The sequence below is a fragment of the Ambystoma mexicanum genome, chromosome 2p, assembly GCF_040938575.1.
Source record: "Ambystoma mexicanum isolate Mex_15411 chromosome 2p, UKY_AmexF1_1, whole genome shotgun sequence".
Lineage (NCBI taxonomy): Eukaryota > Metazoa > Chordata > Amphibia > Caudata > Ambystomatidae > Ambystoma > Ambystoma mexicanum.
Window position 1 is genome coordinate 288,379,152 of NC_090923.1, and position 24,285 is coordinate 288,403,436.

The 24,285-nt window shown below is 45.9% G+C and overlaps 1 protein-coding gene across 1 annotated transcript in view; it reads left to right on the forward strand.

Annotated features, from left to right (window-relative positions):
- Nucleotides 1–24,285, forward strand: part of FBXW12 (F-box and WD repeat domain containing 12) — a 549,693-nt gene that overhangs the window by 314,081 nt on the left and 211,327 nt on the right. Inside the window, exon 7 of the mRNA XM_069643567.1 lies at nucleotides 2,183–2,384. Within this exon, the coding sequence (XP_069499668.1) occupies nucleotides 2,183–2,384 (202 nt within the window). The remainder of the gene's footprint in view (nucleotides 1–2,182; nucleotides 2,385–24,285) is intronic.

Sequence of the window (24,285 nt, forward strand, 5' to 3'; positions counted from 1 at the left end):
TGCAGCGGCCACAGGAGGCAGACCAGTCACGGACGCACAGTTAGCAATGGTGCCAGTACTTCCTTGTCCCCATTCTCATGGGGACTTGCATTTTACCGGCGCCTGACTTCCCAGGCCTCCGGAGTTGTAATCTCCCGGTGGCACTGGGAAGTCACGGGCTGGTAAAATATTACGGGTCTGGCGGCAACCCGCCGGACCTGTAATGAGGCCCAATGTCTTGAAGACAGTTCTGTAGGTGGGAGGGTTTGATGTTTATAAAGTTATGGTTGCATACCACCTTGATGGGGTTTGGTGTTTTTTTTTGTAATACCTTCGAGGAGAATGGAAACATGTATTACAGAATGGTCCAACCATATGCAGGAGTGATAGCCTTTATTTTCACATTCAGATATCTAGATATTATCCAATCAAGGATGTTACCCGATTTAGCAGTGGGTTCGTTGTCCTCTGTTCTAAAGTTGATTTCCAGAAGTGCTTCTTCTAGAATAGCTGCTTCTTTAACCCTTGGGCCATTTGTTGTATTAAGCAGCTGAGTCAGGTCCTCATTCAAATTAGTCCTTTAGCAGAACTAGCAAAAGAATGACCATGCAAACCAGTGGACTCTTGCATGCTGATTACTGGGGTGTAGTGTGCTGCATATAGTTTTTCGGAGAATAGAGGTTGGGACGTTTACTGCAGGGAGGTCAGCGGAGGGCTTGGTGGGCAACTTGGAGCATCCATCAAGGTGCAGCCATACCAACTTCTCAGAAGTGGTGCCCGTACAATAAGGTGCTTGTGAAGAAATATTTGGAGGCACCCTGGAGTGGGCTGCTATCTGTGGCAGTGGCCAATATACAGTGCCTGGTGCTCAATGAGATGGGGAGAACACAGAGATAAGTGGAAGACTTATGGAGCATGCAGCAGTGGATAAAAAGCAAACGGTAGAAGCGACTGGTTCCCAAAGGTCCTGGTGGGATTCCCAGGAACAACTCAGCACGATTGTAATAAATATCTGTAAGATAATTAAGATGTCTATGAACAACCAGCTAAATCCCATCCCAAAGACTACTGGTACTGCTTTACCCACAATATAATAGAAACAACGTCCCTTTTATGATACTCTCTGTATGTCCTCTATCATCATTGACTTATGCATTACCTGTGCTATGATATAAGTTGACATAACCTCATGGGCCACTGCTGATGCTAATGTTACCTTTTTTGATAATAGGAATTGCTATATGTGAAATAGAATCATGCATGAATTAATAAAACAAGAAGTCTTATTTGACCATGCTAATGTTATGGACTTCCCATTGGTTGAATTCCACAATTGGCCATACTGCTGTAGCTCCTGGGAATTATTTTGCATAAATCACTGGAATGACTGCATTCCCATGAATTCTTAGTTTTGAAACTGGCTATTTATGAAATAAACCTTTTCTAAGAAATAGTGATTGCATTTCATGTATAGAGCAACCTGAAAATGGGGACAAACATTTATGTTATCAATATTCTCTTAGGAGTGGGAAGACCTAGCCATTCATGAAACCCTATTTAGGTAGTTTTCAAGAACAAAGGGCCCATTACAAGTTTGGCAGCATTCCGGTGGTAAATCTTTCAGAATACCGCCAAATGGAATTATTGTTACTGCTACTCAGCCTGGTGGATTTACCACCAGATTACAAGTGGTGGTAGGCACTGTAAGTCCCCATATTGTGGAGTCTACAGGACAAGGGGATTTCAGCAGAATTACCACAAGCGGTAATTTCGCAGGTTGCAATTCTGCCGATGTTTCACAGTAAGGTGGTGAATTTTCTTCCAACTTCTCGCTGGAGGAAAATCCTTCACCTCACCACCAAACCTTCAGCATGGCGGTGCAGTAATGCGTCTGTAACATAATTGCTGCCATGTTACCGCCGTTTTGTACCGCACTGCCATGCTTGTAATGAGGCCCAAAGTACATAAAAGCATGTGTTTGTGGGATGCTTTTGCATGTAAGAAATTACAAGATGGAAGTCCCACTGTTTACACATCAGCACTCTATTTATTTTGGAAAGTGGTTGATACGGAGTATATATCGGAGGCATAGCACCAAAACCTTTTTTGCAATGTGACCATATTTGCTTTTGTATTTGTTTGTCTCTTAATTAAATCTGTTGTTTACTTCTAGTTTTCTGCCATAATTAGTATATTCTGACAGATATTTTGCAGAGATTCATTAACAAATCCAACAAAAGATGAGCCAACCATATCTAGTTCTTTACCAATCAATGGGTGTGTTGCAGCATGTTGGCTACCAACCGAGGCAGCAAGAATAGCTGTGATTAACAGAGATCAAGAATGCACCATCACCACCTTGAATATAATGGCCAAGAAGTATAGATATAAAACGGAGATTATCGGTATGTTATGTAGATTGAATTGTTGTCTGTTGCTGTTATTTTAAAGCATTCAAATGTATATGCCAGTTCCATATTATTTGGAAATGAAGCTGCTTGAAAATGTTAAGTGGTTTGATTTTATGGTTGGTATGTAAATTGGCAGCTCTGGGAAAGGCAAAATGCCAGCTGTATTAATGAAAATGCTGTTGCACACCTAGCAGTCCTATGCTAAAAAAGAACACTTCAGGGCTGTCAAACAATAACTTCAGGGTACTGAATGGAGCATAAAATAGTCAACTGATTTTTTAAAAAGAGACTTTACTGTGGCTCGTGTAGTGAAGCTTTATGTATTCTTGACCTTTTTGCTTGACCACCAAAGTAGAAAATGCTTGTTCTCATGTTCCATGAACTTGATAACCTAGCAAAACAAAATCTACATATTTAATTTTACAAGGCTTCCTGGGAACAAGAAATTTGGCAAAACCATAAACTGTTCATTAGGGCAATAATCGCAAAAAAAGGGTACACTTAAATAACCAAGTGGAGCTACTCAAATCAAAATTGTTAGGAAAGGTTATCTCCTGGGCTTAACTGTGTGTCTCCCCCTCGGGGAGATCCCGACAATGTCCTCTCCAGTTACGCTTGGCTCCCAGTCCTTCCTGACCAAACTGCCCGTTGTATAGTTCAAAAAGGGTTCGGTCGCACCTTTTCCGTTCTGTGGCCACCATGGGCATAGGGATTCCCAAACATTTCTTCAGGTAACACACTAATTGCAGGCCTTCCAGAGTCCCATACTCCAACTCTTATGGTGTGTAGTCTGGGTAACAGACAGTTCAATTGGAGCAAACGGCAGGGAGAGCTGGAGAGATATGCCCAATAGGAGCCCCACCTCAAAACCTCCCAATTTACCTCTTTTAGTTTATTCTATTTTCCTTGGTCCCATCTCATTCCCCTCCCACCTTCTGATCCTGCCTACGGAGAGCCTGGCCCACCAGAGCCTTCCAAATTTTGCTAGCTTTGTCAAGGTCTCCCCCACCCCCCCCCCACTGTCTCACCTCCCGATTTCATCTCATCCTATTGTCTACGAAGTCTGCCTCCTTATTCTTGACCCTCTCTAGGAGTTTCAGCCTCCTCATGGACCCTCATTGATCTTACTGCCTCTTTCTCTCCTCTCTTGATATTACTACCTCCTTGTTTCTTACTGATCCTACCCACTCCTTCACTTCAGTGGCTACCGCTGCCCCTTTACTTCAACCTTCACCTCCTGGTATTACAACCTTCTCCTAAACACTAGATGTTACCACCACCTTCCTTATGCCACCTTTACCTCCCGGCATCACAATCTCCTGTCCCTCTAGCTGGTCCTACTACCTTTTTCCTACCACTTTTACCTTCTGGCTTTACCACCTCATCCTTCTTGTTAGATGTTACCACCACCACCACCATCTCCTATGTGTCACCTTCGCAACCTGGTGTTTGTATCTCTCTGCAGTACTTTTGCCAGCATTGTGACTTATCTCCTCCTGTACCACCTCCTCCTATCCCCTTGGTCTTCCCACCTACATTTTCAATCACTTAGTTCTCACCACCACCTACTACTGCTCCCCATTTCGTCCACCACTCCACCCTCCTCCATCTCACTGGCCTCTGCTTGTTCTATGTAATGTTACCGAAGTTATTTTTAGCAAATTAATTCTTACAGGAAAAAAGGTAATATTGTTTATTTTATTTTTATTTGGGGGGTTCCTCCTCAAAACTCTGTTTCCCTACATTTCTAACCAGACCCTGACCCCCCACCCCTTTTAACTCCTACCCCCACCCCATACATATTTATTTTTCAGTATTTTTTCTGTTAAAATTTCATTCAGTATTTATTTTTCAGTAACATCACTGTACACCGCCTCTGCTTTCTCCAACTCACTTCAATATTTCCTACCACCAGACACGAGCCCCCTGTTCCATCAGCTCATCTTCACTGGCTAGAAGCTGGCATTTATATCAGGAGGCACTCCCTCTTGGTTGATCTCAGGTTATTGTGGCAGTTCAAAAGGATGCCGACCCTGATTTACCATCTCACTGAAAGGTGTATTAAACCAAAGAAATAAACGTCTGTCTTTCCCTATACCAAGGGGGTTCCCTGCCTAACAAAACTAGCTAAAGTGCTAATCAGTCGTTAGTGAGACTCTAAACAAAATATGTCCCCCGTTCCAACTAACCTATCCTAGCCGTACCTTTTATTATAACAAAGAAAAACAGGAGAATGACTCCCTTCTCCTGCAGACTTGTTTTCACAAAGTTCAGTTCAGTAAACTATTCTGAAGTAGTTCTGGTGACTGTTTTTTTATCAATTCATACAGTTCTTTTACAGGGTTGTTCAACTTGTCATTCTTTTATATGACTTCTTTATTTCCTTCTTGTTCTTTTATTGACTTATTTTACTTGTAGCTATCCTACTCTTTCCCCAAAGTAACATTATCCAACACGCAGGACTCTTCTTTTGGGTTCTCTCGCCTTTGATAATATAGTTCAGTCTCTGGTTTCTTATTGGCCTTGGCCCTTATTCTCTGTTTCAACCTTCTCTTTAGGCTTTTCTCTTTTATAGTATTTCTCTTGTCTGATTAAACCTTCTTTGTCTGGTTTAATCTCAGTACGAACATTCCAGTCTTGAGGTTTCTTGCCTTTCCTATTTTGTACTATGCCAAGATTTGTTTCTTGACTGCAAAGAGTATACACATTGCAGTAATGATAATGGTTCACTTCATTTAATGTCAATGCTTTATCTTGACCTGTAGGAACAGGAGCGTTCCGGTAATGATTCTCTTCCACTTCATTCAATATCAGTAATTTATCTCGACTGGCACCAGTATGACCGTTCCAGTAATGATTTTCTGCCCCCCTCTCCGGTCTCCCGTTTTCTCCATTACCTTTCATGTTCAGGGATAACATCACTGGGTTTAGTATTCGGCTTGGTTCTTCTCTTTTATTTGTCAGAATGGCCTCTTGTGATTCCCCTTCTGCGTTTTCCCTACTTTGCTGACTAAGCGTTTTTTAGGGAGTTTTACAAAAGTCCACCAATGGTAGGACATGTGAAGACTCGCACTTGGGACACAAGGCTCCAACTCTGGGTATAGGCCTGAATAACACAGGTTTTGTTGGTAGCAATGACCGAGCAGACAGGCCTATTTTAGGAAGGGAAAAGGATTGTAGGCAGTACAAAGAACTATATACATAGGCCTAAAGAAACACTGACCCACATAAGTTATATACAAATAATGGTTTATTTTATATATGCACTAAGTTAAAGTTAAGATAATTATTATAGCACACAGTAAGTAGCTTTAGAAAAACCAATGCATTATTCACACTTGGTAATACCTTTAGAATGGCATTATGCAATTCAAATATAAGTAAACATTTGTTATAACTTTCAGCATTTCTGTTTCAGTAAAATTGGATGAAAGAAAACCAACATAAGGATTGGGTTCTATCGGCCCGGCGCCCAAGGTGAAGGCCCAAGTGGAGCGGTCCCAGGCCAATAACACCTGATCCAGCCCGCCAGAGTGGGTGTTAAGGCAATTTGCACCTCTTGTTTCTGATTCGGCAACCCTTGGGGGAGGGCGAGTTAGGAAAATGGCTTTTCGTTTAGGGAACGGAGCACTGCGCGCATCCCGTTTCATGAATAAAAATAGTGCCACAAGATGGCCACCATGGATCTGGAGGGCGGGGCTCGGTAAAAGGAGCCCCTCTAACATTTCCATGGTGCCGGCAAACGTAGACGGAGTGAAGCTGCGGCGGCGGTGGGCGTCACTGCTGCCACTGTCCGGTTAGTGGAGCTTTGGGAGGGGAGGTTGTGGTTTCTGTACAAATTAAGAGAACCGGAAGGTGGGGAGAAGATGGGGCAGGGGAAACTGCTATCGGGTTCCATGGAACGCGGGATTAGATCTGCAGTTTCAGCCTGCGATCCAGCGAACTTGATTGGCTGCTCCCACACCCCGGGTGCTAATTGTAATTATTTCACAAAGGCCTAACACTTTAGAAGCCCATCCCTATCTAGTTATGAGTGTCTCAGAGTCAGACTGGAGGGCAAAACAGGTAAGGCACAAGCTGTAGAAAGTTCAAAAGTTCCAAAGGAAGTCTTCTGTAGAAAGTAAATAACACTTTTGGTTGGAAAAAGGATATGGGACTTCCGAGAAGTGTCCTTGTAGGCTCACAGGTGTTAGTCCTGGGCGTATATGTATGGGAAAATTCCCAAACACGTGAATCAGCACTCCAGCAACACAGGCGCAGCAAAGCAACTCTAGATAAGTTCTACCAAGAGTCTCACAGTACCTTACAAGCGAAGAAGAGCACCACAATGAAGCAGCAGCATATCCGGTCACCGGATTCTTGGTCAGGCAGTTGAAAGAAGGGACACTGTCGTGGATCTCGCAGCAGCAGGCGAGTGAAGAGGCTTCCAGCAAAGGATTCTTCAGGGTTCTGTGATTTTGGTGGCTTTTGGGAAGCCCCAGTGTAGGACAATTAAAATCCGTGTCGATTTGTCTCGCTTTCTCGGTCCGGCACTCTGGTGATGGGACTTCAAGTAGTGGAATCTTGTCTCTAGAGGTCCAGAAGTGGACCACCAAAGTTTCAGGAGGATTCGATCTTCGGGAGACGATGCACGGCACAGTGAGTTCAAATTGTACAAAAGTAGATAGGGTAAAACCGCTGCCACCACCCATTCAGATTAGCTTGTCAATTTAACCGGAAAGTTACAGGAGCAGTGAGAAAGGGGATACTATGTAGCCCCTCAGCACTCCACATAAAGTGGTGTGTGCTGAGCTCACAATAGGAAAAGATCAGAAGGATACAAATAGTCCCCTACAACAAATAAAGTAAAAGCCCAAAGGGCTCCCTGCAACACTGCACAGAGAGTGCTATGTGATGCAAAAGTCAGATGCCATAAAACTCGGAGGAAAGTATTAAGAATAAATGTATTTAAAAAAATTCAAAAGTATCCCAAAAGATAGGGTAAAAAAATGAGTGAGTGTGAAGAAAAGGTTCCCGCTCACTCAGGGGAAAAGATCAAAAATCCATAAGTCAAGCAAAAAGTACTGGGGGACACGCATGTGGAAAAGATTGTGCATAAAAACGAAAATCTACGCTAACAGTGGCTTCCCCAGTATATCATCCGCCAGTAGGTTCTCCGTTGCTTCTAGCTGAGTGGTATGAGCGTTGTTCCCGGGACCTCTGGTTCACCACGGCTCTCTCCTCTTTCTGGTTTCCTGATGCTGCTCATTCTGCAGTTTGCTTCATCTCGACTACAGGACGCCGCATGTCAAGCTTTTTCTCTGTAAGCTAGCGAGCAGCTCTGTAACTCGCAGGCTTCCTCTGATCTCTCCAGTCTCCTCCCCTTTCTTTTATTACGTAACCATGGGACTTCCCATGCGCAGTCTCATATTCCTTTCTCTCCTTTTGTTTTGCATTCTATATTCCTCCACAGATATTTCTCCTCGTCTCAGTAGCCATTTTTCCTTCAAAGGACTAATCAGAGTTTCTTGATGACATTTTGGTATGTTCTTCATACATTTCTTTACTGGATGTCTTTGCAGTGGTACTGTTGGCAGGTTTCTTAGGGAGTTCCCCACTGGAACTGGAGTCTCTCCTGGCGAGGTCCCACTTGCTTCAACCCCTAGCAAAGGTGTTGCGGAGCGGGCTCACCTCGCTAGTCTCCATGGGGAGCTCCTTGGGGAGAAGGGACGAATTCCCAAGATTCGTCACTGTCTGCACTTTGTGCCCTATGATTGATACAGGGTTGGACTGGCTGCTGCTCCTGGGTGCACTTGACCTCACTTTCAGCTAGAGGGCCAAACCAACTCTTCACATGGTGTGTCTGTCATCTTTAATTTCATTCTCCCCTTTCTGCTACTCTGTGGCGCTTCCTCTATGGGGCACAGGTGTACTGTTTCCTCAGTGTGTGAGATGTGCACTCGGAAGACTTCAGCCAAGCAATTTCAATCCTCTGATTGCATAAAGAATTGTGGCTTGTGGATTTGTAACATTTTATCCTCTGTGAGGGAATGCTCTTCCAGGAGACAATGAGTTAGTAACATTGTATTACACGTGCAATAATCCTCTGCAGAAAACTGCAAGCTTGCAACATTGTATCAGGCACACAAAACAAGCAATCCAGGGACTGAAAACTGCACACTTGCGGCATTCCATCAAGTGTGGGCTCCGAGGTTCACATAATGTCTCACTGGGGCATGTAAATTACTTTTCTGGCACTTGTACTGAACTCATGGTGGCAACAGTAAAGACAGACACAAGTGATCCCAGTTCAAGGGTGTCTATTAAACTGTATAGGTAGGTTGGAAAAACGCCTAATCTAAATCTAAAATGGGAGCAAGCTACGACCATCAAAAAATAATAAGGAAGTTCTAGTGGCGTCTTGTCAAATAAAAGGGCCTATACTAAGAAAAACATATTGCCAATCCTTACGCTAAGTACAAAAGAATTGTGGGATGAAAGAAGTGTTCACAAATAATAAGTCCGGATGTGGTAGTCTGGGATCTCCCTTCCCCACGTTTTGAACAGGGGACAAGGCGGGACTCTGGAGCACAGCACTCGCTCGAGCCTTCCCAGCACAAGACTACAGTTCCGCTCTCCGGTATCAGGGCCTTTGGTGGTTAAGTCTCTTTTCTACAAAAGTCTCTCTTGCCTCAGAGGACTTGATGTGTTCCAAAAATAATGAACAAAAGTTCCTTTCTGCTTGCACGTTGGGTGATGCCTTTTCACCCTTGGATCCCCCTCTTCCGGGGGTAAGACCCCTCTCAAATATCAGCTTCCCTCTGTCGCGTTCACTATGGTTTGAATTCCAAAGATGTCATCTACTACATTCACGTGATGTTGGATGATGGCTTCACCCCTGGATCTCCCTCTTCCGGGCTCAGACCCTTCTTGTATGTTTGCTTCCCACCGTTCGGTTCACTATGGCTTCTTCCGTTAGGTGATGGTTTTCACCCTTGGATCCCCCTCTTCGGGCTCAGAACCTTCTCTAATGTTATTCTTTCAAATGAATATCAGTTCTGACATTCACAAATCTTAATGTCTTCTTAAACAGTTCACTATGGGCATCCCTCTGCCGGGTTCATACTTGTCAACACACTATTCATCAGGACTTCTGGCTTTGCCCCGTTTTTAGTTGTTAGGATGTAGGATTCACTTCTCTTAGCTTCACAATCATCTGTCGGTAAAAGACTTTTGACTGTACAGAGTCTTTTACTAGACCCTTGTATGACCACTTTTTTCTAATTGTGTCCTTCCCTTTTTCGCCTTTTCCAAGGCCTTCTGGTAATGTTAGTTTCAACAATAGGGTAATCACCCAGAGTTTCCTGAGTGGGCACTGGTTTTCCCCTTTCGTATCAACAGTTCTTTGTACTTTCTTCAATTAGCCGCTTATTACTTTCGTAGAACACAGTTCAGTTTCTTATCGGCTCTCCCCTTGACTCACAGGCAGTGATGAACCGCTTGGCCTTTCTTGTCTCTGGAGTCAAGGCCAGTACCACAGTGGCAAGCGTCTCTCCCCGGCTTGGTTATCAGCAGAGGAGGGCCCTGTGTACTGTTGACATCTGCTGCAACACACGCTGGCTATTGTTCGCGGTCTTACGATTCCTTCTGTGGAGTTTTCACAGGCCTTGGTCAGAAAGGTCAAGGTCGCTTCTCTCCTCCTCACCCTCTTATTTCACGCCATCTTTCTCCTCCTCTTAAGCTGCCGTGCTGAGTTATCTCTCTCGTTGTGCGGTCTGCCTTGCTTGTATTGTGCTCCCGTGCTCCACCTTTTATCCCTGAGGGGAAGGGAAAAGGGCCGTCGGGTCTGTGATTCTGGCCAATTGCCTGATTTTCCTGATACTTGTTTTGGGTCAAGTCAGTTAAACGGCTATGGTGTTAGTCCATCGTCCTTTGTGGTATGCAAAAGAGTTCATGTCGGAAAAGGGGGTGGGGGCTAGAGTGTTTGAGTATACTACGCGGTAGGTTGGGGATAAGGTGTTATAAGGAGAGGGATACTACGTATCACCCATCAGTGTCCCACTTCCACTCCCCGAGGACCCCCTATCCAGGCGATCCTCCCTCACTGGTCCACCCCCAGGAACTTGATCCAATAGTGATGGCCATGTCCTGGCCACCTGGATGGCACCTTCAGGTTTCTCACACACTGCAGGTTGAATTTTAACAGTATCAGAATACACATTGGTAATATTGTATGGATGAAATTGACTTGTGGAAGGGAAGCATATGTTGTCCATCACTAGAGCTTTGGGTTTGCTTAGAGAGGTATTCAGGCTCTTTCAGTTTGGGAGCAGGCCCACTAGAACTGTCAGGCACAGCCCTACTGGGTTGCTGGGAAAAGAGTGAGCTCCTAGGTTTACCTGTCCTCATTTTCTATGGGACTGGGGGTACAACACTGCTGTGACTGTCTCCTGCCTTGAGATGGGGCGAGGGAGGCCGACCAACTAATCCTCCCCAAACCTCATCCAGGTCCCTCATCCACTGGCTTGCAGGGACATTTGATCCCATGTGCCCCCCCCCCACCTAGTCCTCTGAACCAGGAAGTTTTTCACACAGTTCACTTTTTGTATCATGTAATAACTTTTCCTTTTTCGGGTGGCATGGCTTGCAGCCATGGTGTAGGGCTGCCTTGAACTGAGCTCCTGCCTGATCCTGCATTATCTGGCGTTTTAAAGGCAAATGCACTCATTCATGAGAGCGCACGAGGCTACTGAGCCTGCAAGAACGCTATCGGAGCAATCTGATTGACTGGAGGAGCATCGGCTGGCTTGGATCACCTGGGAAACGTTCTTGGTGTGGTGTGCGGGGCTTCGAAAAAAGAGAAAAGCAAAATGGCGACCGGGAAGATGTGGCAGTGATGATAGCCGAACAAACATCCCCGGCTGCAAGCAGTCTCATGACTGGCCGCACTCCAGTGAAGGGATCGGGAGAGAGGCTGGCGAGGAAGCATCATGTTGCCTCATAGAAAGCCTCTGGGACGGTAACGTGCGAGGAGGCATGGGGGACAAGGGAGCGCCCCGGTGTTGCAGTGCAGCGGGGGCAGCAGCTGACTGGAGCCCCCAGACTGAGCGCAGACAAGGACCGGCCTGGGTGCTTAATCGTACTGGAGATAGGGGAAAGTGCCGTTTACTGCCTAATGGGTACGCAATGTGCGCAATAGAGATAAAGAGGCTTATGCAGCGGACTGTTTTCTTTAGGGTTGTGCGCTTGGGAGGCATTTCTGCAGACATTCCCGGCTGCCAGAGGCGTAAGCGAGGCACCGCAATAAGAGAGTGGAACACAGAGGCCCTACACCAGCCTGAATTCTAATGTAGAGTCTGTGGACCTGCACGGCAGGTGTGTGGGGGGGGGGGGGCTAAAGGAGAAACACGATGACGGATAGGGCACATGCTGGGCCCCACTATCAACAGTATTCATAACCAAATAACCCCAACCCCTGGGGCCCAAATAAACTGAAATATTGACTTGTGGGCACATTGACAATGGCAATAGGGAAGACTAGGGGCACCAGATATCAACAGACTCTGCAGAGCGGAAGGGGGTCTCAAGGCGGTAGTAAGACTTGGACGCTGAGCATGAATGCCCTTGCTGGTGCGAACATAGGTGAACGGCAAGTGGAGAGCAAGGGTGAAAAGACAGCTGCCCCAGATGAGTGTTCACCCTGCTTGACAGCTGGACTGTCCCTAGCTAGTGCACTTGGAGGAGTACACAATCAACAAACACGGAGCAACATCAGAAGGGCCTCAGGAAGAGCACTGTTGACTGCTGCTCTCTAGCTATAGACTGCTGCACATGAATGAGGCGCCTCTTGCCGAATAGCCCTACTCCCTCCTGCTGCTGCTATCAAAACAGGGCGCCGCCCGATGGAAATTGGGCGCTCATGCATAAAGATAAACTGAGGAGCCCGGAGGGCATTTCCCCTGCTTGTTGTTCTACAGGAAGCACACCTGACCCTGTCAGCGGAGCGCATTCCTCAGACGCTCTGAGTCTTCACCCTTCCTCACCTGCCTAATAATATATCCGAGGGAGTGGAGTGCGGCCGTGGTGGGGTAAAAGGAAAGCAGTGCCAGTTAGTTATGCTCGGAGTACCACTACTGGGGACACGACTAGAAAGGCTGTTACCTGGGCTGTAATATTATTTAGCATTAAAAAAGCTTAATGACTCCCAAGTCTTCAAAGGCGAAGGACAAACAACTGACTCTTAACAGCTATACCGCAACTCAGTCATAAGCGCCTACTGATGATATGGCAATGCCATGTGTCAAGCCCAAGGAATCGAGGGATGCAGATGATCAGATCCTCCTTGCCATTGTGGAACTAAAGACTAAGCCCTAAGATAGATGCGGTCATAATTGATGTAGGGCTACTACGCCACGTTGTGAGGAAGTTAGCCGAAAGGACTACCGCGATAGAGGAGCAGTTGAAGGAAAATATGGCGATGACGCAGGAACATGACACCCAACTACACATTTTTCAACAAAGGGTTTGTCTAATGGAGAGTAGGACGGAAGGCGCCGAAGGGAGAGTCCGACGCAACAACGTCCGCATTGTTGGCTTACCAGAGAGGAAAGAGGGTGTGGACCCCACGACATATATTGAGAACATGTTCCTGCAAGACATTGGGCCGGGGAACCTATCGCAGGATTTCACAATAAAAAGAGCGCACAGAGCCCTCACCAGGAAGCCACCGCCGGGAGCCCCTATGCTTCCTATAATTGCGAAAGTTCTGAATTATAGAGACCAGGAAAATATCCTATCTTTTGTCAAGGCAAGGGGGCACGATACAAAGGGGTTCGGCAAACGTTGCAGTGTACACGGATTACACCTTTCGAGTTTAAAAAAAGCAGGGCACAATTTATGGTGGCCAAAACAAGGCTCCACAATGCAGGTTTAAAGTACATGTTGATGTACCCTGCCCGCCTCAAGGTTCTGTACAAAAACTACACTTTGTTTTTTGACCAACCCCAGGAGGCCCAGGACTGGATGGATAGAGAGAAAATCAGCCCACAGACAGAAGACAGGGCCTCCCACACAAAGCATAAAAATTCTTTGAATTCAGAGACCGGCATGGTAGACGGCTTAGACCGCTGATGAACGTACATTGACCACCGGAGTACACCACGCGGGCTATACATCCTCCCCAGGACCGGATATGAAAATGTGGCGGGCCGTCGTCCTTGAAGTCCTACGGAGGCTGGCCTAAGAGTGCATCAGGGCAGGATGCATACCTCAGGGACATTTCAAAATATCGAACTAGGAGGATTCTCCTATGGCTGCCAGAAACCCACCCACTGAGTTCTCTTTTTTGTTGTTTCTGATCCCTACCATTCCGCACGAATCTGAGGACGATTTCCTGGATTCAGTTGCGAAGGACGGATATGCTGGAGTATGGGTAACTACGCTGGGCAATTATGGTTAGTTAAAGAAGTTGGGGTAGTTAGTAGGGTAGGGGGGTTGCCGGTATTAAGTATTACATTGTTTTTCATCTCCATGGAACTAGTGCGGGGTAAGAGGGGAAGGTGGTTGGCAGGGCTTGGTAACAAGCTGCATTTGATAAGAGTTCTTGCTGGCGGCCAGAAGGATAAAACTGCTGAGCTGGAATGTAAGGGGCCTGAACAACTTTGTGAAAAGGAATAGTGTACTCCTACCTTTTCAGACAACATGTTGATATAGCTACATTACAGGCAACTCATCTCACAGCAGAGAAGCAGGTGTTGCTAGCCAGGAAATGGGGTGGTTGGTTCATAGGTTCCACATATTCATTGTATGCCCGCGGAGTACTGACCTGGATTCCTCCCACAGTGCCCTTCACAGTAACCCAGTTCAAAACAGATAGTGAGGGTAGGCTAGTGCTTATACAGGGGCTATTAGAAAATGTAGATACGTGCCTAGTAAATACATACGCATCCAACCATAATACGACTGCTTTCTTCCAAACATTGTATCCTTGGCTGAGCCCGTACAGAAACAGAAATGTGATATGGCGAGGGGGGGACTTTAATTGTGTCCTGAACCCTAGCATAGATTGGCCGGGCACTAAACACTTCCTCTACCGTTCAGATCCTTACAGACGCTGTTGACATCATTTGAGCTGGTTGATATTTGGAGAGCACTCCACCTGGATGCTAGGCATTATTGCCACACCTCTAAGGCACATGACGTCCAAACCAGACTCAACTTTTTCTTTGTTGGAAATAACTTAGTGGATGGATCACTGAGAGCGGAATATAAGAGTACGGTACTATCTGACCACGTTCCATTGGTATTACAATGGCAATACACATCCTTGAGACTCCCCATTCCGACATAGAAAGTGAGAGCCGAAGCCCTAACAGACGTTGTTTTCCGTGATTGTATTAAAGAGGGTATTAGGGAATACTTCCAGCATAAAATCGGTAGTGTGAATATTGCGGGTACACTGTGGGAGGCCCTAAAGGTCGTTCTTAGGGGCATAGCAATCGCTAAGTCGGGGGGCATCCGAGCTACACTTAGTAGGGAATTGACTTGGCCGAAGAAGCACAGCAAGCACTAGCACAATCCCATGCTGAACAAGGGGACGGGGAAGCAAAGGGGATAGCCTTATGGCAACAGTACCTGAGTTGCTGGGAACGTCTGGGCAAGCATAGTTAGATCAAATATGTACAAAGAAAACACGCAGACTCCTGGTGTGGCTGTGTAAAAAGGACGAACAACACACACCCATTTCCTCAATACTGACGCAGCGAGGCATTTTATGTAACACCCAGGAAGGTATTTACACAGTTTTTTAATTAATTTTACTGCAGACTATACCAAGATACATGCACACACCTCCATGGACATGGAGGAGGTCCTGAGTGACATTGACCTCCCTAGACTGAGCGAGCTAGTGGTACGCAATCTTGATACACCAATTACGGCATAAGAACTGATAAACACCATAAAGACGATACCCACTGGGAAAACCCCGGCTCTGATGGCTTGCCAAGTAAGTTATGCAAGGAATTAACTGCGGAATTGGCCCTGCACCTCCTGAAGGCTCAGGCAGGGACGCACAACTGGCATTCTTCTGCTCACCCTCAATAATAATACCTCCGCTGAAGCCCAACAAAAAAACGCCACAAGACTGCAGTTTTTACAGACCTCTGTCCATGCTGTTCCAGGATAGCAAGCTCCTGACAGCAACGTTTGCAAACAGGCTGAAAAGAGTCACACACACGCTAGTAGACCCTACCAAACTGGATATGTGCCAGGAAGGAACATGTCCTGGAATCTGAGGGGATTGCACCATATTATGTATATCACGTCCTCATGAGACATACTTTGCGCTGTAGCAGCCCTAGACGCCATAAAAGTTTTTGACTCCATAAAGTGGGACTGGCTGCATGCTACCCTGCATAGGCTGGGCTTTGGCCTATACTATTTACGATGCATGGAGATTATATACAAAGACCCGGTGGCAAGCGTAAGGACAAGCAGGCACTACTCAAGGCCCTGGGTGCTGGAAAAGGGCACTAGACAGGGCTGCCCATTATCTTCCCTGTTGTATATCTTGGCGATGGAACCAGTGGCAGCATATTTTTGGAAGGAATATATGTCCATGGGTATACCAGTTCTGGGGTTGCACCACTTGATCTCTGTGTACGTGGACGTTACATGTACAAAACCCGGAAGACAACCTAGAACTGATAACTGAGGCACTGGCATGCTTCTCCCAGATTTCGGGCATCGCGGTTAGTATGGACAAGGCGTCCCTGTTTCCACTGGCAGGGTTGGCTGGAATACAACCTAACAAACTCCTTGTGCTCGCCCTCAAGTGGATCACTGTCGCGTTTCGATATCTAGGAGTCGACATATACCATGACACAGCCGGGGAGCATGATAACACTCGAAAAGCTTTAGAGGGAGTTGAGGGCTCTGATGTTTTGGTCTAAATTGCCGCTTTCACTGATGGGAAGAGTGGCACTGTTAAAAATGGTTGCCCATCCACGCCTCCTACGTTACTTTGTTAATGTCCCATGTCGTATACCCAAGGCCTTCTTTAAGGGCATAGAAAAATTGTGTAGGGAATCTTGTGGCATAATGGTAGATGTAGAATAGCATTGGCGCGACTACACATATCCTATGAAGAAGGGGGCATTAGAGTGCCCCATTGTGAGCAGTATTATCTAGCAGGGCAACTGCAGTTCGTGGTAGGATGGCTAGTGGACGAACCTACTTTAGATACTGGGTTACTTCAACCTGCCGAGCCACGTATCCTCCTGCAGGAAGTATTGTGGAATAAGCAACCGCGCGGAGGAGACCACCCTTATTTGGTGACATTGGGCAGTCCATTGTGGACAGGCCAATGGCATTACTTAAAATAAAGGATCAATTTTTGGTAAAGATGCCCCTGGCCTCGTTGGTTCCAGTAGAAACCCAAGCACACCGGGGGATCTGTGCACACTGGGAACTGAAGGGAGTCCCTACGATAGGGGACCTACTCGCGGGAGCCATCTTCACACCATTCCAGGAGATAGTGGACAACACAGGACTACACCATGGCCAATTTCTTCTACACCGTACTGTGAAGAATTTGATCATACGCAGATGGCCGGTGTATGGTGAATTACTGGAAACATGCTGTCGTAGATAACCTGTATGACATTGCTGAGGGTACACAGACCATATCTAGGTTGTAAACACTGCTCCTTACGAGCGGACCCACACCTGAGATGAGCATACAAGCAAAGAGGGAGGAGGACATGGCAGGCCCGATTCAAGACACACAATGGACACACATATTGCGGAATCATAAGAAGGTATCCAGGAATGCGAGATTACAGTTGATCCAACTGTATGCAACGCACCAAGCTTACTTGACTCCCCTTAAGATATCCAAATTTCAAGGAGCAGTTGCACAAGGCTGACCTAGGTGTGCGGCCTCGGACGCTGGCATGCTGCACATGTTCTGGTCCTGTCCGGTAATAACGCAGTACTGGGAGAGTATTTCAGACAGAATGAAAGGAGGGGACCTTAATATACACCCACTGTCACCTTCAGCCTGCTTACTGGGCCGGTTTTCACACCCCGAAAATTCACGCTCGGTTTCTAAAATGCAAGATCTGGGGTTTGTGTTAGCAAAACGCAGGATAGCAATGGCGTAGAAGTCCCCTAACGGCCCCCATATAGCAGATTGGTGGCGGGATCTCAAGAAATGGGCATTGGCGGAGACAACAGCATGTCAGCGGGCAATACATTTAAGTCTCTCTGATACCAACGCTGATATATGGTGGTATGAAACTTGATTACCCAATCGCTGTTTATGCCACTAACGCCAGTAAACGAGGTGGTGCAGGCACCCTGATTGGCCACATAAACTGACTTATTTTAGCATAATAGGAGAGTAGTTCATTGTATACTATATTACTGGCAAAATGGGGGGTGGAGAGGGAAGGGGAGGGTATGTTCGAGTGTTTAGTAGTATTGGTGAAAATTTTCTTTTTTGCGAGGTTGTGCTACATAGCTTAAAGTAACACTTGCTTTGTAGGATCCTTTCCTTTTTGTTCCATTGATATTGTGTGTATGCGTAACATTAAAACCAATAAAGTTTGTTTAAAAAAAAAACTTTTCCTATTTTCAAATGTATATGGTACCCGAATGTATTAGACATATTTGCATCACTTCCTAAACAGCAAAGCAGAAATGAAGTTCAGACTCCAATTTAGAGGTTTTGCTGGGCAGTTTATGGATGCATTGGTCTTCTGGGTCTCCCGCAATGCTTCATAGTCCAGCCAAGAGCCTCTCATCTCTGGTTGAATGGCTGTTTCATTCGTCCAGTTCATCCATCGAATTCGAGCCATCTTGGATGATTCATCATCTGAATTTGAGTTTAAGCTAGTCGGAGACCTACTATCTCCTAAAGACAGTTTTACTCTCTATACAAGGCCCAGTTCCCTTCCTGTTACTTTGTGGGTTTTGATAGGGTGTGAGGGAAGGTCATTTGGAGGGGTTTGGAGCTTCTGGACAAAGATTTGAGGAGTTCTGAAGAACTCTAAATGTTTGGTGTTCATCTTTTGTCTAGTTTCTTTCTCTTTTATGTCAAATGTTTGTGTCCTTTGATGTTGGCGTTTATTCAGTTTGATGATAGTGTGTGTCACCATAAAATCAAGAAAATGTTTTGCCTTAATCTCGTGTGACTTTTATAATATATATCCACGTTTTTGTTATCTCCCCACTTACTGATGTTGATTTGTCATATAGGGTCTCAACACAACACAAGTCCGGCGGGTTGCCGCCGGACTGTAGCACCGTTTCCAGCACCTGATATCCCGGTGCCACTGGGACATTACAAGTCCTGGCGGATCGGGAAGTCAGGCACCGGAAAATGTAAGTCCCCATTCCCGTGGAGTCCCATAGGACTGCACCCGTTCCTTCCATGACAACTCTGCTTTCCGGGGCCGTTGGGCCCGACAGGTCAGACCTGCCGGGGGCACAGGCCCTATTTGTTTATTTGATTGTTTATTTGTATTGCGCCTATACACAATGTGTTTCAAAGCACTTCCCTGGAAAGCAGAGCTGTAGTCTGCCGTCCGGAAAGGGTGCCAATCCGTTGCTATCGTAATGCAGACTTGTAATGAGCCCCCTAGTGTTGTTTTTTTAGTATAGTTATTGCAGAAGTAGGATGTGCTCACTTGTAATCTTGGGGCTGTGCTTTAGTTCTTGGGCTGTTTTGGTTTCACCCTTTTGGGTTTCTTGGTGTGCTGACCTCAACTTTGTCATTTATGGTTCTCATTGCATGCCTGGAAGGAGAAGGCGAAGAAGGTTGAATGAGAGGCAGAGGAAAAGGTGGCGTGTTTCCCCTCACAGGTGGAAAAGACCCCCTCAATAGATTGATAGGAAGGAAACTTGTAATTTTGTTGCCGACTTGCAAGCCATGCAGCATCACCATTCCTCCAGTGCAGTAAGGGCAGCTGAGGCATTGGGAGAGGCCTCAGGAAAAGGAGTGGGAGTGGATGCAGGGCAGAAGATGGGGTAGCAGGGCCTCTTGTGGACACCCCCCATGGAGGCAGGAGAGTCTGGGTGTCTTGTGGATATACCAGCAGAGGCAGTGGCCACTGAGTCACTAATCCCCACAGAGGCAGGGCCGCTGGAGGGCATGTTGCTCATGATGAGGGATGAGAAGGAAGACAAAGCAAGAACCTGGAGGAACAGTATGTGTCACAGTGGCACCAGCAGCAGTGGCCAGTAGTAGGACCCTGCTTCCATTTCTGTCAGAACAAGAGGTTGGGGGTGGAGTGCCACTGGTAGCACCTATCCTTGGGTAGGACCCTTTCCACTACATCATAAGGCATGTGGCTACCTACTAACTTAATTGTGGGCAGCCGTTCGCCTGGGGAGCTGAGCCTTGCAGTTGTGGTGGCCAGCCTGAGAAGGCACATAAAGCTCTACGTCCTTTCTCTTGTAAAAGCGGGGAAGAATGAGTCCCTCATGGGTGAGGGGACTGGCCTCACATGAACACTCCATAACTACTAAAGTGTTAGCAGTCTGTGTGAGGGGTGGAGAATTTTAATTAACATTCTGTGAAAGAAAACTTTAGTGAGCAACCCTGTAAATGAACCAGAGAACCTTAATTGGGAGCAGCACTTTGTCTGATAAAGCAAGAATGTTGGTGGGTTGCTGCACCCTGTGGGAGAACTAGGGAAACCTAAGGGGTGATGACTCTCTGTGGGAAACCTGAGAATGTTGGTTGGTGACTGCACCCTTTAAGAGAACTTTAGGAGGTGGCTACACCCCCTGGTAGAATCAGAGCACTGGAGTGTGTGGCTGCACCGTGGGAGTGAACTCCAGAACCTTAGTGGTAGCAGTACCTACAAGAGAACTCAAATATTCTATTGGGTGGTGGCTCCACCTTGTGAGAGTACATGAGAACCTTTGTGAATGGTGTATTTCAAAGACAATGGAGGCAAGGATTCAGAAACATCACTCACACAATAGACAATGGCATGTTTAAGACGCCAGCTGGTCGGGTCCCATTAGTTACTACTGAAACTATCCATATAATCTTGGTCCCGGAGCAAGCTGGTGTGTTTGCAATCGGTAGATGTTGTTCCGTAGTCTTCCGCATTGAAGCGATTGTTCATTTTTTAAATGGCAATTGTTTAACATGCAGCACTTCAAGGTTTTTCCTTCTGCTAGAGACCATAGGCTCAGCTTCACTAAAATCTCTCACACTGTGCTCTAGCAATTCAACAACTCCTCTCGTAGATTCTGTTGTAAGGCAACGGATGATAACTTCTGTAATGAATCATCATCTACTTCCCATGGGTGAAGTGGGCAGTATACTCTCCTCCAGCATATCATCTCCTTTCTGTTTCTGTTGTTCACCTATCTCTATTCAAGATGCCGGACTCACTGGTCCTACAGCCTTTCCTCCCTGTAGGCTGGACCTCTATTGCTCAAAAAACTTTCCATTGATGCCGCCAATGTTGAGTTTAACATTCCCGGTCTACTTGGCAAAATGTGGTCTGTATGGTTTTCTTCCTGCTGCCCACATTCTTTTTACAATTGACGTAGCAAGTACTACAGTAGATTAACAGTGCACATTAGCACAGTGTATCCCCCTTGTGAGTCTTGCTGCCCTCCGTCTCTGAGATATGTAGATGAAAAGTGCCCACTTGTTGTTTGCAATGTGTTTGCATAAAGGAATCCAGCAACACTCAATATTTTCTTTAACCAAACTACATGTGGATTGTTTAGCAAGGTTGTCCCTTACCAGCTGTACCACATCGGCATCTTAGCCAAGGCACTGGCCCACATATTGGTGAGGTTAAACTCAAGCAGTTACACCAGAGAAAGAACCTCTCTCAGAGATGGGTTATGCTAAATAACCCAGTTGGTGGCCTTCTCGAAAGGTCATAACACAAAGCAGACTGTAGACAGCTGCTGCCATTGACTGTGTTATACATGCCCCAAATAGAGGTCTATTGCAAGTGTTTCAATAATCTGTGATGGCATTGCACTGGTCTAACTGTCAAACATGTGCAAAGTAGAATTCCAATGGTTGGCCATTTAGGTTTGGCACACCTGCAGTTGACGCCATGCATATTTGGCATTCTAAGATCTAATCTTCAAGGCCACAATCCCCATTCCTTTTGAAGGCTCACAATCGCGGATAAAGTGTGTGATCACGAGGTGAAGAACATGTGTAAAGCAGGGAAGGACATTGTCTTGCCAATTCGTAAGGCAGCAAGGACATTTAATCCATTGTCTGTTGCAACAGTGCGTGAACGCCACTGTGCCTCTGCCTCCTCCACCTTCCCGCAGATATCAATGTCCCTGTTGCTTCTGCTCTGAATCCCTTGCATGGTGCTAAATTGCAAACCTCATCTGCCGTTTGGATTACTCTCGGACTCCTTTTGGATGTTTGAGGAAGTCCACTCAGTGTGCTGTGATGGCAATATAATAAATGCTCCTACCACTGGTGCACATTTCCATCGTACAAATTGACTTTCAGCCCCATTGACTTCTGTAGTAACCACCCTATTGGAGCCATTGCTTGTACAATTCCCGGATTGGTTTGCGAGAGAAAAAACTTTGCAGGGAAATTCCCAAAAGTCATTGACTTTTCACACTTTCGGTGCAGGGGGTTGAGCTTGGTTTTCCCCTCCCCAAGACTAACACAGCTGCAGTATAATCAGAGCTAATTGTGCAGACTGCTGGAGGGATGATACAATGGGGAGAGATGCTCCTCAGACCTTTCGACTGCTTCCCATATCTTTGCATAGTGCTGCAGCATATAGCAACACGTAAATGTGGTAGCCAAGTTGTTCCCTGCCCTCCCACTGTACACTGTATTCTGCCAGAGTGTGCAGCATACCAGATTCATTTGCTGTTTATTTTAAGCAAAGTACTGCCACACTTTTGACATTTGTTTTGTGCTAGTACACAGGCTTGGCATATGTGGGCTCGATGGTGCTGTCCGTGGTGGTGTTCTGGAGGCCACGTAAGAATGCCATGTGGTTTAGGATCTGCAAGAGAAAGACTGTTTCTCAAAGCGACTTTGCACAGGTGACTGCAAGCTTCTACAAATACTACAGTCTCTGTATTTGTGGTGCAAACCTATGCTGTCGTTCCTTATTGATGCTTTCAAGCACACATCTTTGCTTTGATCATTCATTTTAACATCATTACTTTCTCACTTATCTGTGGATTGGGCAGCAGGTATATAGACATAGAATTATCAAATTCCTCTTGCTGTTCAACTACGCTGTGTGTTATTCTTCCTGATCCCTGGTTGGTAATATCTCCTCACCTACCCCAAGCCTGTGAGATAGTAGAATTGGTAACCTCCTCTGACAGTCTGTGCATGTTCATTGTTGTTTTGCAATACCTGTGCCTTTACATGTCCTGGTCGTGTACTCCAGAGCTGCTTGTGATGGGGGGTGGGGGTGCAATGTGAGTTGGATAATATGTTCAATTGACCACGTGCAATTCTAGCCTACGGGTGCAGTAGTGAAAAGACAAGGAGCAGTGATCTCCCTTTCCCTTGTGCTGACATGTTGTTCCAAATGATTGATGTCATCAGCCTCCACAATATCTTCTGCTCCCTACCAGCAAGACCAAGGAAGTATGTCTCTCCTACAAGCTGCCATCAGGGATATCTGGCTTCTCCACTCAGGTGTCACCCGATGACAAGTGACTTATCCACTCCAAGAGATGGGCACTGACTGGTATCTCCCAATCCTCCTCAAATCTCTGGTGATAGCACTTGTGTTGTTAGTCCACTTCAAATCACTGAATATGTCACACAGTGCTGGGAAAGCAAAAGCAACCCTAAAGTTAATTAACCTTTCCCTAATGTCCTAAGCCTGTCAGCAGCAATGTTCTCCTGCCTCTCTGAAAGCTGTCTTGCGACTGAAATGTTTTTCCACCTACGTCCTTCAAGCCTTAAGTTTGAACGTCGGGCAAACATTTCAAAACATATTTACCAAGGATCGTCATGTTTGCGCTAATAAGTTTGACCAGTACTAATTATTAAAGTGTGTGGAGCTAAGAGGCTACAGTCAAACCAACGTTAAGGTATTTCTGTTTGAAACATTGGTTCTTCTACTTCCCATAGCAAAACATGTAGGTCTGAGAAACCTTAAGAGAAACAAACTGAACCTTCTGCTTCACCTTTTGTGTCCTGCAACTCCCCGACATTTTGCAAGGGAAAGAGAAAGACTGATAAGTGGTCTAAGTATTGGTTCTTTTACTTCCCAAAGCAAAGCATGTAGCACTGAGAAGCCACACGAGAAGCAAAAGTGAACTGTCCTTTGTGAATTGAATTCCTGCTACTCACCAACATGGCATAAGAGGCACTGACGGAGACATTATCTACTTGGGAAGATTAGGCTAGTCATTGTGTGCGAGGGAATTTTGGAATGCAGGGTTAGATGAACTGTGAGTACTTTTGACTTCTAGCAACAACAAGAGACTGCTGAGAGAAAGAGACATTAAGAGAAAAAGGGGGGACATTGGGAGAAGTTAATTCCTTGGGCTTAATTTGCCATGCTGTCTTTTGTATAGCAAATAAACCCCAAATAATTAATTCTTCCCATATTTCTCCCCTCATCGTCGACTCATTTCAGCATCTGATTAAACCTTTCCACGGGCATATCAGTCTGGTTATGGTAAATTGATGTTACTAATGTTTTGATGTTCATTAGGTCCTGCATCTCTCCTATCAGCTGCGATAAAAAGCTGTAGCCCCGATGAGTCAGAATTTCACTGGGAAAACCCGAATCACGTGACAAAGGAGATCAATACTTTAGAGATTGCTGTCAGAGTATTGCTTCTCAACGAAAAGGCTCCTGGGTTTTTGGTGATGTAATCCATAATAACTAAGGTATATTTGTTGCCCATTTTGGAGGGTTCC